The sequence below is a fragment of the Centruroides sculpturatus genome, unplaced genomic scaffold (genome assembly GCF_000671375.1).
Source record: "Centruroides sculpturatus isolate CEXI.00-Female unplaced genomic scaffold, Cexi_2.0 scaffold1039, whole genome shotgun sequence".
Lineage (NCBI taxonomy): Eukaryota > Metazoa > Arthropoda > Arachnida > Scorpiones > Buthidae > Centruroides > Centruroides sculpturatus.
This window is the reverse complement of record NW_019385341.1, coordinates 2865-16972: the sequence shown is the minus strand read 5'-3', so window position 1 is coordinate 16972 and position 14108 is coordinate 2865. Positions and strand designations below refer to the sequence as shown.

The 14108-nt window shown below is 30.2% G+C and overlaps 1 protein-coding gene across 1 annotated transcript in view; it reads left to right on the top strand.

Annotated features, from left to right (window-relative positions):
- LOC111637878 (cullin-associated NEDD8-dissociated protein 1-like) overlaps positions 1 to 8684 on the top strand; it is a 32215-nt gene extending 23531 nt beyond the window's left edge. The window contains exon 4 of the mRNA XM_023383471.1: positions 8485 to 8684. Coding sequence (XP_023239239.1) covers positions 8485 to 8669 — 185 coding nt within the window. The 3' untranslated portion in view covers positions 8670 to 8684. The remainder of the gene's footprint in view (positions 1 to 8484) is intronic.
- The last annotated feature ends 5424 nt before the right edge of the window (positions 8685 to 14108 follow it).

The window sequence follows — 14108 nt, the reverse complement described above, 5'->3', positions numbered from 1 at the left end:
CTCTGTATAAAACTGTCCCTTGTTTCTAGATCAGGGATGGGCAACCTTTTTCTATGTAAGGGCCGCATTTCAAAACTTTTGAATTGACGTGGGCCGCATACAAGAGAAAAGAAAAAAAAAATGTCAATAAATCACAATTATTTATTCATATATAATTATAAATTAGCAAAGGTATACTTAATTAAACTTCTGGAACTAATGTAAATGTAATATATTGGAAATATTTTGTTAAATATTAGTCACTGCTTGTTTTAAATTAGTTTTGATGTGTCTGTTAGCCGGTTTCTTGTTTTAATTTTTACTAAATTCATTACAGAAAAACTATTCATATAAATAAGTTGTAGGAAAATAACGTTTGAATTTTTGCTGCATACTTCTTCAAGCTGGGAAATTGATATATTTATTCATATTTTATGTGACATGGGCCACAAAAAATATTAACGTGGGCTGTGGGTTGCCCATCCCTGTTCTAGAGAGTTATCAAATAAGGAACAGAAAAGGAGAGTTTTATAATTAATGCATTCATTTTTTAATGCTTTGTAAATTTCTAGTGTTTTGAATGTTCTTAAATGCTGCTCATCCAAGACTGGTTTTATAATCTTATCTTTACTTACAAGGAGACCCTACGGCTTTGGGGAAACGGATTTTGATGATCTTTGGTGTAGAGATAGTACACCATGTGAGTGTACTACCTGTAAAATACTAAAGTGCAATACTCAAATATAATCGAGAAAAACGAACTTAAAGTTTTTTTAGCACTTTATATATAAATTATATGTGCTTTCAGTGGTGATATTCGAAATATTTAACAAAGGGTTCGCTAACAGAAAATTTTTCCTTTTTTATTAAGCCCCAAGCCCGAGATATCTCGGGCAAGTTACATAGCGTTACATAAAAATCGGGCGTTTGGATCCCCTAAAAATTTTTGTTTTTTTGGATTTTTGGAATGTTTTTTAAGTCTCCAAATTTTTTCAAAAATTTTTTCCCGCGCGAAAAAAATTTATCGCGATTTTAATTTACCTTTAATGACGCACGATTTACGCTTAATTGCTTTTTAATTGTTTTTTAAATGGAGTTTGATATCAAATTTCATTCATCGTTCTAAAGTTGTAGTGCACAAATTTTCCTTCGGTAAGTTATTTAAAGCTAGTTTCTGATGTCAAAAACGACCTCCGATAGTTTTTAAATTTTTTTAATTAATAGATTTTATTATATATAAGTTTAATTAAGTCGGGGGGTCAGAAATCGCAATAAAAATTTTAATTTTTTAAAAATATACGGCCAGCTAGTATTCACCCTACTATAAACACATCGCCTCCCGAGACTACTATGAGAATGTCCCGGGAAATCCAACTCCAGCTGTGTTCAAGGTCATCCAGCTGTTTAAACAATGACTCATCAGCGTCAGATTTCACAGAAAGACAAGACAAAGGAAAATAAAATCTGAAGCTTTTTCTTCAGAATTAACGCATTTCTTTCGTTTTTTCAGTTTTAAGTATTTTTTATGTTTAATTACATTAATATCAAAAATTGCTAGAGTCCCAAGGAGTTAACTGCTTTCCCTATGACTTTTTCTCAAGAAAAAACTTTTCTAAATCATTTATTTTATCATTAGGTATTATTATAATAATAGACAGATGTCATCGTTTCTCGAAATACAATATCTTTTTTATTTCGCTGTCGATAGCCCGACACGTGTTCCGCAGCCATCTTGTATTTTCTCGCGCGCGTGGGATTGTGGGATCTCTCGTATGACTGGACCTAGTTTCAAGAACTCTCTTGAGTCGATCGCGATTAAACCTCGTTTCAGTCGAGATTGAAACGGTCGATGGAGGTTGCACCAAGGCGAACGGGGTATAAGGCTCTAGTTTAGTAGTGTTAAAGAGTATAATACGTATATTTTAATATATTTTTTAAAAGAAACAAAACCGCTGAGAAATGTTACGTGTGTTTAACAACGGGTTCAGAAAACTTTGAAAATGTTAACAACGGGTTCGGCCGAACCTGTGCGAACCCGCTGAATATCACCACTGTGTGCTTTCATTTGAGCGTCCTATGGCTGAGTGGTAACGATCCTGACTCTTACACTTGAGTTCCCAGGTTTGATTCTTGTGTATACCCTTTTTTTTTTGTTTAAATTCATAAATACTTATAATGTATTTATTTATTTACTCACTTATTTATTTATTTTAATTTAATTTCTACTATTCCAAGTCTAATATTTTTTTTACTTTTGTTGACAATAACGGCACATTCTTGACACCTATGTGTCAACTTTCCCATCTAATTGTTATTACTAACGGTGACCGATCTAATTCTCACTAGGAGCGTTTTTTCTATAGGAGTTTTTTTTTCACTCACTCTTTAAAGTTCGTTTCTGAATTTTGACACAAATAGACGTATTTGTGCAGTGAAATTTATTTTGAATAATTATTTCATAATTAAAAAAATGTCATCAAGAGAAGCAAGTTCTTCACATTGTGATGAAAAAACTGTTAATAACTCTTTATACAGTGATGTTTCGAAGCAGTGGCTAAAAGATGGAGTAGTGTATTATGAGAGTTTACTTTTCAAAAATAATTTAATTGCAACATTTATAAATTTTTTTCATTCAACACATCCAATGTATTATTGTGTAATTCTGTGCCTATCAGCATAGCATTTTCAGATAGTGTATCAGAAGACGTTATTGCAATTAAATTATTTTTGAAAAGTAAACTCTCATAATACACTACTCCATCTTTTAGCCACTGCTTCGAAACATCACTGTATAAAGAGTTATTAACAGTTTTTTCATCACAATGTGAAGAACTTGCTTCTCTTGATGACATTTTTTTAATTATGAAATAATTATTCAAAATAAATTTCACTGCATAAATACAAGGTCTGTTCAAAAAGTATCGGACCTTTGGTCGGCAAAAATAAATTTATTGACTTTGAGGTACAAAACCCTAATCCCCTTCAAAGTAGTCTCCTTGGTAATGTATATACTTCTCCCAGCGTTCCTGCCACTGCTGGAAACACTGTTGGAACGCATCTTTTGGAATGGCCATCAGCCGGTCCGTCGCATTCCGCATGATGTCTTCTCTCGACTAAATTCGGGTTTCATTTAGCGGCATTTTCAGTTTGGGAAATAGCCAAAGGTCCCACGGAGTCATGTGGGGAGAGTACGGAGTGTGACGAACCACAGGAGTATTGTGTTTAGCGACGATGATGCTTGACGGTTTTGCTGATTTTGTTCCATGGTTTTAAAGAAGGCCTTGAATTTGGTCCGTATTAGGTTCTCAATTGAACGGCTGAGATTTTGCACTACTTTCTCATGTCCTTTTACACCTGAATATGGATCTGTCTGTACTGGCCCTTTTTGTTAACTGTCTCATTAAACAAAAATATAGACTTTACTTAATTTCAATTAAAAAAAAAAAAAAAAAAAAAAAAAAAAAAAAAAAAAAAAAAAAAAAAAAAAAAAAAAAAAAAAAAAAAAAAAAAAAAAAAAAAAAAAAAAAAAAAAAAAAAAAAAAAAAAAAAAAAAAAAAAAAAAAAAAAAAAAAAAAAAAAAAAAAAAAAAAAAAAAAAAAAAAAAAAAAAAAAAAAAAAAAAAAAAAAAAAAAAAAAAAAAAAAAAAAAAAAAAAAAAAAAAAAAAAAAAAAAAAAAAAAAAAAAAAANACTTCACATAGAAAAAGGAATCCTGAAGAAAGAAGATTTTGCACTTGGAAATGGAGACGTTATTGAATCCATGGAAGAGGGCGAGTTCTACAAGTATTTAGGATTCCAACAGGCCAGGCTAACAGAACATACACAAATGAAGTAAAGATTAATTAAAGAATACCAAAGTAGGTTAAACACCATTCTCAAAACACAGCTAAATGCAAAACACACATTTAAAGCAATAAACACATATGTCATCCCAATACTCACATACTCGTTTGGAGTTATACATTGGACTCACACAGATCTCGAGCAACTCCAAAGGAAAACAAGAACAACGCTTACTAAGCATAAACAACATCATCCTAAATCAGCCACAGAAAGATTAATCCTTCCACGTAAAGATGGCAGACGTGGCCTGATTGACATTATAAACCTTCACTAATCATAACAAATACAGTCATTGCGAGAATTTTTCTACAGGAAACAAGAAACATCACAATTACATAAAGCATTAATACTAGCAGACTCAAATAACACACCATTAAACTTACACTCACACAATGAAAAGAACAAGAGTTTATAGCCTACTAACATTAATTATCATGACATATGTCTTAATTTGTTAACAAGACAAAGGGCTAATCAAAAATGATTTTGAAAAGTTCATCTTTCATTGGACAGTATAAATATATAATAACAATAAATGTGAAAATAAAAAGTGAAAAAATTAATTTAAAAAATATTTTAATATATACATTGCATGTGATATATTTGATTTTAGAAGTGTTACATGAGATTGATAAAAATTCAGAGTGACAATGTCACTGGTATGACATTTGGTGGTAGTGATTGACATACAAAATGTACAATATAAATAAACAGTAAATAAAGTAATTGTTGTTAACATCATTATTGTTGATCTTACAGAAAATTTGCACATAGACTACAATATCCAATGACAAGAGTTTGAGAGTTAATCACTTAGCTCTTATTCAGTGCAGTGAATTAACATAAGCTAAAATTGAGAGTTAGTTTTTAAATAGTTCTATTGAGAGTCATTATAGAGAGATAAGGGAAATTACTGGAATTTATCAGCATCCAAGATATAAGTTTAAGTAGTGTCTTATGATATTAATTAAAACATGAATTCACTTACAAAACAAGGAGAGAACTAGAAGTGAGGCATACATATGTCTATGGTAGTATAGCCAGAAAAATCAAGACTGAAGAATAAAGTGTATAGCATATAAAGAATTTTTCAAGATTTTTAAAGATGCTCTTGGTAAGTTTGGAGAAAGGAAAAACTGTTGGGTGAACTCATAATTGTAATTTAAAGTTGATAAATAACCTGCAGTGGCACATAATCTGCTTTCAAATTGACTTTTTAAAGCACAGACAGTTGTGGGTTATTTACAGGAAATTGTGATACTTGAATGACAAACATAAACAGTCAAACACGTCAATAACAGAATCCCACGGGATCAAGCAATTCTTTCGTAGTAGACAGGTTTCCACTATATACAGGTTACCCACTACAAGTGAAGCATGCCAAGTGTTGTAAATGCCAAAAAAAACTTTTCAGGAGAGATAAAAAAAAACATTTTTTTCTAAAGAATGAATTTATTTCAATTTTACAATAAAATGATAAAAAAACTCACTGGGTTACAAATTCTCTGGAATATCAGAATGATGTAAATATAAGCCAGAATATTTTATGCGCCAAAAGACATGTGACTTGCACTCTGGCATTTTAAACATTATATTTTCACATAAATTTATCTTCAAAATATGCCACTTACATTGCTAATATTGCCACAATATTCTTTTGTGACAGAAAACATTGCATTTAGAATTCAATTCTTCAATAAAATGTATTTAGAAAAAAATGGCATTGCACGATTCAAGTAACTTGATTAACTCAATTAATTAATCCCTTGATGCTACCCTGTATATCAAAATCATATTAATCAAATACAGTAGTACTTTGGTACTTGACAGAACAATCACCACCCACTAGAACAAATTTTTGGTTAATAAATATTTTTATTGACGAGAATATGTCTTGTCTCTAAAATTGTGCTGCTGTCAACAGCTGCACACCTTAGAGCAGGTGTGTCCAACCTTTTTGTTTCTCTGTTTCATTGAAAGAAGTCAAGGAGTTTTGGGCCACAAGTATATATGTAATATATACTTGTGGTCCAATATACAAGTATATTTAAGGATTAACATGTCTAGATTACAATAATGAGTATTAAAACTTTATCACGAAACAGGATATTTTAAAAAATTACTTTTACAGACACTTTCAATTTTTACTTAGAAATAGATAAATTCATTTATTTGATAAAACGCAAATATTTGGTTTATTTGAGTCTCTGATTAATAAAAAGCGACGAAACACCATTTTAAAGTGCATTTTTATTCAACTAATATATTTATAAATGATATGTAGCCCCAAAAGTAGCCAAAGCGCCAAATGATATTTTTTTACGTTAAACTAAAAAAAGTAGCCACATTTGGCGCAATGTAGCCAAATCTTGCAACGCTGGAAGGAATACTAAATAAAGCTGGAGTTTTGACTCAAAGGATTATAGAGCCAAATTCGGAAAAAGAAGAGAAAGGACAAAAGATAAAGAAGTGAGAAAGGTTGGAAAATTAAGACTCAATATTTGCCTAACAGAAGAACTATTTAACCTTTCTGACAACTTTTTATCTTTTGTCCTTTCTCTCCTTTCACCAAATTTGGGTCTATAATCCTTTGAGTCACAACTCCAGCCTTATTTAGTAATCCTTCCTCATTCACACATCTCCAAGTACATGAAAATATTTTATTTCCACTCAAAACTAAAATATGAATAAAGGTTTATGGCTTTGTAAAACTTCTTTTCTGAGTTTATCCGTTGAAATAAATAAATAATAAAAAATTAAAACATTTGTCGGTTTTGTTTACACCTTTATTGGATCGCATTGGAACTTGCCATGGGCTGCAGGTTGGACACCCCCTGCCTTAGAAGTATGAAAGAGTACACATCAGGAGTTGCAATTTGGCACAGAGTAGCCCAAATCATGCACACATAAAATAAATTAGACTTGTAGGTAATCAGGGGACCAAGAACCAGGTTAAAATAAAATACAAAATGCTGAGACTGTTTCTACAAACAGGCACGAGTGCGAGATTTGCGCATGCGTTACTCGTGCTTTCAGAGACATAGTTTTATCCCTATGGATTAAGGTCCCAAAATTAAGGTTAAAACAAGGAATGGCTTTGCCATTTTACTTGTTTTAACCTTAATTTTGTCATCTGTAACAAAGTTTTCTGTGATTAAAAAATGAGTAACTGATTTAAAAACAAAAATGAAACCTTAGAGCTGCCTATCTTTGTCAGACAAAATTATACTTCATGTTTTTTTTTTTTTACTTAATATACGTGGAATACAATTATCATTGTTTTACAACCGTTTCAAATGAATAATGTGTTCAACAATACGTGTCTGTGACACACTAAAATTTGTTGTAAGTTCACAAGTTGTTCATTGATTTTTAACAATTTCTTCCCCAAATTTCTCTTTTTTAACAACTTTTGGGTGGCCCAGTCATTTCATATCCTTTAGTTCAAAATTTCTCGAACAAAACTTTCAAAACCACATTTTACACATTAGAAGTTTAGGAACATCTCCATACAGACTACTAGTATTTTTTACTACTATTTTTATGGTGTTATATCTTTCATGAAACTTAAAGAGTAATATGTCAATTTGCATTTTATCTGCACCCATTTTGACTTGAATTTATTCAAACAAACTGTGATGTGAAAAGTTTAAAATAAGTTTATAAGCAAAGAATACAATTTCACATTACCAATAATGTGTTAATTTCACAACTATTATACTTAAGTCATATATTTGTGTTAAGTAAAGACAACTGTTAAAAATACAATAAAAATTTACCACTGGACATGGAAGAGAACCAAGTTTTTTGTTATACAGTATGATTTGCCTTTCTGTTTCCATATTGGGCAGGTTCTGGCTGTATACAGGCTAATTTACATTGATTTTTGCAGAAAATTCAAGGGATTGAAAAAATCTTGTGTTAATGAGAGGTTTTTATTATATACAGGTTCCGCTATAGACCAGTTTGACTGTATTTATTTCTTGTATGTAAGGAGTGGTCAGGAAATATCTTGATTTTTGAAATAAAAAAACCTATAATGCATGGAAATGAAATACAAAGCTTTGACAATGCAATGTAAATGACAAGCGAAATATGTTCTACAATTTCTGATGGTTAAATTATAGAAAACAAACCTTTCTTTCTGATCTCCAATAAATTCTTAGTTTCTTCGTCAGTGCTTTGCCGAATTCTTCTGCTTCTACTTTGCTGTTTCTAATTTTATTGAAGTGTTAGCAAAACTATTAAAGCTGCAAATTTTGTTTTTAAATACATTGGACTTTGACTAGGGTCTGTTTATTTGATTGGAATATTGTTCTTTCTAGACAGAATAAACAGGACTCTAGTTTTTAGTATAATAAATTAAATAATATCAAATTAGTAACTGTCCCATTATATTAAGATATAAAGTATCCACCCACTAATCTGAATGTCTGCTAATAAGAGACCCTATATTTATGAAAATATATGGTCTTTCAATATAAATCTTACAGTATACAATGTAATGTCCATTATTGAGAGGTGACAGTTTTTTGGAAATGTTTACTAAAAGAACTGTTACTGTATCTGTAAAGTTGTAGTTTTCTATATATATATATATATTTTACTTAGTAGTTATGCTGTCATAAAAACATATAATATATTTATTTTCAAAATAATTTTAGGTTTGAAGACTGTTATTAGTGAACTTCCACCATCTTCCACAAGTTTAGTAGCAAGCATTTGTAAGAAAATCACAGGTTGTCTAAGTAGTGCAATATCAAAAGTAAGTTTCACATGGATGCTAATTAACAATATAATTAAATTCTTGTTCTTAAAGGTAGGAATTTTTAATAGCAAAACAAGATGATAATCTGTTTCAGAATAATATAATTATAATAACATAAAATTAAAAATGAAGTATTTTATTACTTAATTTCTTGAGTCTGTATTTTCNTATAAATTACAGTATAAGAAAAGTAGTGTATTCATATACAGATTTTCTTCAGGTACTGCAGAACCTTTGGATAATCAGGGTTCTGTTGTACTATAATTAATACAAACTAGGAATATACATGCTTCTCTTCACTTTATTCGTTCTGAATGCATATACATATGTATTCAAAAACAAGATGATAATCTGTTTCAGAATAATATAATTATAATAACATAAAATTAAAAATGAAGTATTTTATTACTTAATTTCTTTAGTCTGTATTTTCTTTTTGGGTTCATTTGATGCATAAATTGTCATTTTTTTGCCCAATGTGAATTACTGTTTTTAATACTATTAAATCTATTAATTAACCAATTGCACAGGATCATAATTTCACTTACAAGAATGCATACATTATCTTTGTTTAGAAATGTTCTGTGTTTCAAGTTATTTAGTATCCTACTTTGTAGACTAACTTTAACAAATCATTGTCATGCTATTAGCAAGTAACTGTTTTAAAGATAAAGAAATAAATAAATAATAAAATACATAGTCACTGTCGTGGCGGAATCATGGCTCATAGAGATTTGTCAAAATCCGGACCAATGGGCAACATTCCACGATCCATTAGATTTGAATGGGCAGCGGACCCAGCAGAAAGCTACGAAACAGTGGGAAAGCTGATTGGTTGACCGCCGGCCCGCCACAGCGCATATATAGATCAGTTTAAGTGGGAAAGTTTGAGTTTGTTGTGGTCTCACTAAGAAGTCTTGCCAAAGAAAAGGAATTATCGTCTGGTTTTCTTCATCTTTTTTGATGAATGAGTATCTTCATCTGGTCATTAACAAGTGGTGATTCCTGGAAGTGCCATCTCATCATAAGGTGACTTTCTTGAACAGACTTATACAGGATAAGAACATTTGTCAAGCATCAGCACTCTGGTTACAGAAGCCGTTTTGTGAACATTGTTAATTAATTTTCAATTTGACTGTCACTTATGCAATAGTTGATTTCTGTTGGGTGTTATTTTCTTCAATATTTTATTTCATTCTATATACTAATTAATTTTGTTTTAATACTTTTTATTCTATATTTTATCTTATTTAATTTTTTGTTAATTTTTTTTATCTTGTAATGTAATCAAGATTGGTTGATAATGATAATAATAAGTACAAAGTCCAAACGGTTAGAAGTTGAAAGTTGAAATTCAGTACACAGTTAGGGTATGTCATGAGAATTTACACTAAGAAGGGATTTTTTTTAAATCCCCCCAAGGGGGAGAGAGTAAAGGATTTCTGAAGAACTCTGCTTCTACTGTACTATTTTAGATGTGGTTTTTTGTGTTTTTGCAAGAAATCGAACATATTTTTAGACCCATCTAAAAATTATCTAATTAGCCTCATAAGAGGGGAACCTAATTCTTGCACTCAGTGAAAACGGGTAAGATTGGCTTTGTAAGATAATCTTAGTAGTTATATAAACCAACTTCTGTAATATAATGCAATAGAAGGGTTAGAAGTACAGTAAGACTCCTCTTAATGCTGATTCAATATAATGTGATCTGCTCGAAGTCTAAAAAAAAGCTCAAAATTTACGTTGATTCAAATTATTGCGGCATTTCATTGCTTTGTATATAATACAATTATTCCCAAACATGAACCAATCAGCAAAAGGTGGCGATTCGTAGCACTATACTTTCCTTAAATCTATGTTTGTTTGGTGCAATTTTGGAAAAAAATATTACATCTTGGATACCATAGGCAATATCGACTTCGCTTGGCAAGAATTAACCGATAAATGCACGAACGAAGTGTGGAAGAAGTTATGGCTGAAAGTATTCAAGAATTCTCAATGAGAAAAGCCTATCGCTGTATCATTAGGTTGATCAAACTCAACCTAATCAATATAGCAGGACTATGAGATATAGACGAGCAGAATATTGAGGAGTTACTGCATGTTTCTGGTAAGAGTCTTACCAATGACAACCGTCAAGAACTGGCAGAACAAGGAATTCATGCAGAACTGGAAAACGGATTCTGAAAACAAAGAACCCAAAGAATTTCACTATAGATTCCCTTAGTAAAAGTTTGCTAAATAACTGAAATCATTAATCAAATTGTAGTAAATGATTCAGATTTTGAAAGGAGTGCAGAAGAAAGACGATGCATTTTGGATACGATCTCCTGCTACCAACATTTGCTTAAGAAAAGAAATAAAGCAACAAATGAAACTACACGACTTTATCACAAAAAACACGAATTTCAGAAGAGCTTGGACCTTCGTCACAAAGAATGAACTTTACATTTCTGTGTGCATATATTTAACATAAATTATTATGCAAATGAATATAAAAATAACTTAAAATTAAAGTAAAATCTGTTTATTTTCAGTTGCATGTTCCCTTTCCCTATTTGCTGTATTAAAATGACCTTGTTTAATGCTGTTTCATTTAGTGCTTTGTTGTCCAGGAGCGTATCCCCTACATTAAGCAGAGTCTTACTGTACAAAATTAGTTAATCTTAATGTTTGTTCTTATTTTTTGCCTGGGCAATGCCAGGCTTATCTGCTAGTTTAAAAATAGTTTTATTATGAATTTTTAAACTTGTTTTTAAATTACAAAAACTACTTAGTTCAGTGGTTTCCAAAGTGTGCACTGCTGCGCCCTAGGGCTTCGCGGCATCTGTGAGGAAGCCGCGAAATGTTATAAAATTTTTATAATGTACTTGTTAGAATTTGACATAGGGCACCTTGGGAAAATCTGCATTTAGCAAGGGCACCTAGAATCAAAAAAGTTTGGGAACCACTGACTTAGTTACTTCTGACTAATGAACAAACTTATTACACACCCAGCCTATTTAATTAATTTATCCCAAAATGCATTTATTATTGTCTACTATTATGTGCACACTATTAACGTATATTGTAATGTTGGCAATTTTACCATAGACTCTATTTTCTGTCACTCAATTGGTAAGGGCTAGTAAGGCCGAAATGCATTTTAGGATAAGTTAATTAAGTTGGGTATGTAATAAGCCTGTTCATTAGTCATAAGTAACTAAGTAATCTTTGTAATTATATAATATAATACAGGCAAGAAGCTTTTTAATGTATGTTCTTAAATAGTTAACAAAGTTTTGTAATCACCTTATGCTTGATGAGAAGTATTTATTTATATCTTCACAAATGTTTTCAACCTAAATTCTATAGGTCATCATCAGATGTAAAACTGTATTCAAATTTTTTTAAATGGGAACATTTTATGATGGAATATTTGAACACAAATAATTTAAACATACAAATTTAAAATAAAATATTTAAGGGAAAAAAAGCAAAATGAAATAAATAAAATATAGATAAGTAAATTAAAACATATTCTTAGATTCAAAAATTTATTCTTTGTTATACAGCAAAACTTCCATTAATGGACACTACTGAATAGCAGACATCTCTACAATCCCCAGACCCGTCAAATAGGACATCTATTATATTTACCTGTAAATAATAGATGCCATCATCCATAACCAACCTTACAAAAATGCAATGTTCCACCATCAATATTCTGAAAGAATTAATTACGTATGAAATATTTTAAAACAAAAACAAAGAATTAGTTCAATTACTCTATAAGATGGTGAATTTTGACTGTAGATGATAAATAAAGACTGGCTTAAAATAGGAATGGGGAGGAGGACAGGTTATAAAAAGTTGAACAATATTCATTATCTGTTAGAGAAGACTAATATGGTTAAGTTGTCAATTACCATTTATTGTCTTGCATAATGTTATTAAACTTCTGTCCTATTGTTGGAAATAAGCTTATATCAAAAAAATATAAACTTTTCAGAAGTTATTCATTTATTTGACAAGAATCAGTATAGTAGTAATGAAGAAAGAAACTTAAGATCATAAATGATGTCATAAATGCAAAAAACTAAATATCTTTCCACACTTTAAAGTAGTTGGTAAATTGCCTTCAAAACATGACCTTTGAACTTTCATCAAACAAACACTGTTTTCATAACCATTTTAACAGCTTTGTAATAGCTAAAGTATAATTTACTGTACAGTTACTGAAAAAAGCAAAACTCTTCAAAACGTTGCACCTACCTGTTAACTACAGAGCAGATAAATCCCTGTATTGATTTTTATTAGTCACTTAGATCATAAATGACAGCATAAATGTAACAATTCCAAATATATTTATCATCCTTTGAAGTAGATGGCAAATTGTCTTTGTAACTCGACATTTGTACAAGATTTAATTAAAATGAGATTTTTACAGCTGAAAAAATAAATAATATATGTATTGTATATATTTTAATTACATATGATAGCCTATGTATGCTTTTTGGTATATTCACATTGCTAATGCAAATTTTATGTTTTCATAATCCGTTGTATTCTTCACCAAATGATGACCAGGTTAAGATACAGTATAGCTGCCAGCATATATCTCCAAATAGCAGACACCTCTAAAAACCAGAAACTTCTCAGTTTGAACAGTGTCTGCTATTTGGAGATTATACTGTATTTTTAAATTTTTGTACTTAAGTACCAACTAAATAACATTTAGTACTCAAAAGTGAATTATATTGATAAGTGAGTACTAATGTTGTCAAAGATATCTAAAAGATGAAAACTTGTGTATATTAAAATCTCTTAGGATAAATGATTCTCTTGTTTCTAATTTATAGTTCTACTACTATTATTGGTTTTTCATATGAAGTGTTTTTTTTTTACTATTGTGAAATATTTCTCTGTGATTCTGAAAGAAATGCAACATTATAACAAACTTTTCATGTAACTTTTTAAATTGATTATTAAATCTGTGGAGAATATCTTCATATAATGAATTCAATTTTATATTTTCTTGATTGAAGTTTAGAGTAATTTGAAGTGAGTAATATATGAAAATGTTATCCAATATTATTCAGTGTAGTGAAATGAAGCCCTCTATTGATGATTTTGACATTTGTACAATGGTTAACTTTTCCAAAATCACTTAATGATTTAAATCATTTTTTGCATACAAATAGAATCCATCTCAGGCTAGGTAATGATGCAAACAGCATTTCAAAATTCAATCTGTGACCAAAGATATACAAGATCAAATTTCACAATGTTAAGGATATATGGGCAAAGTTGGTGCCAGAGCACTCATCAAACTTTAATTGATCTTTTCAATTATGTTGTAAAACTTTTGCTGATTTATATTTTGTAATATATTTAAACATCTGTAGAAAAAACTTTATAAATTAAAATTTACTAAATTCTTTTAGAAAGTAGGCTAAATTTGAATTGATGTGTGACTCCTGGGTAAAACCAAGGCTGTGTATCTGAAGTTAAAACTTTCAGTGGCATTATTTCTTGGGA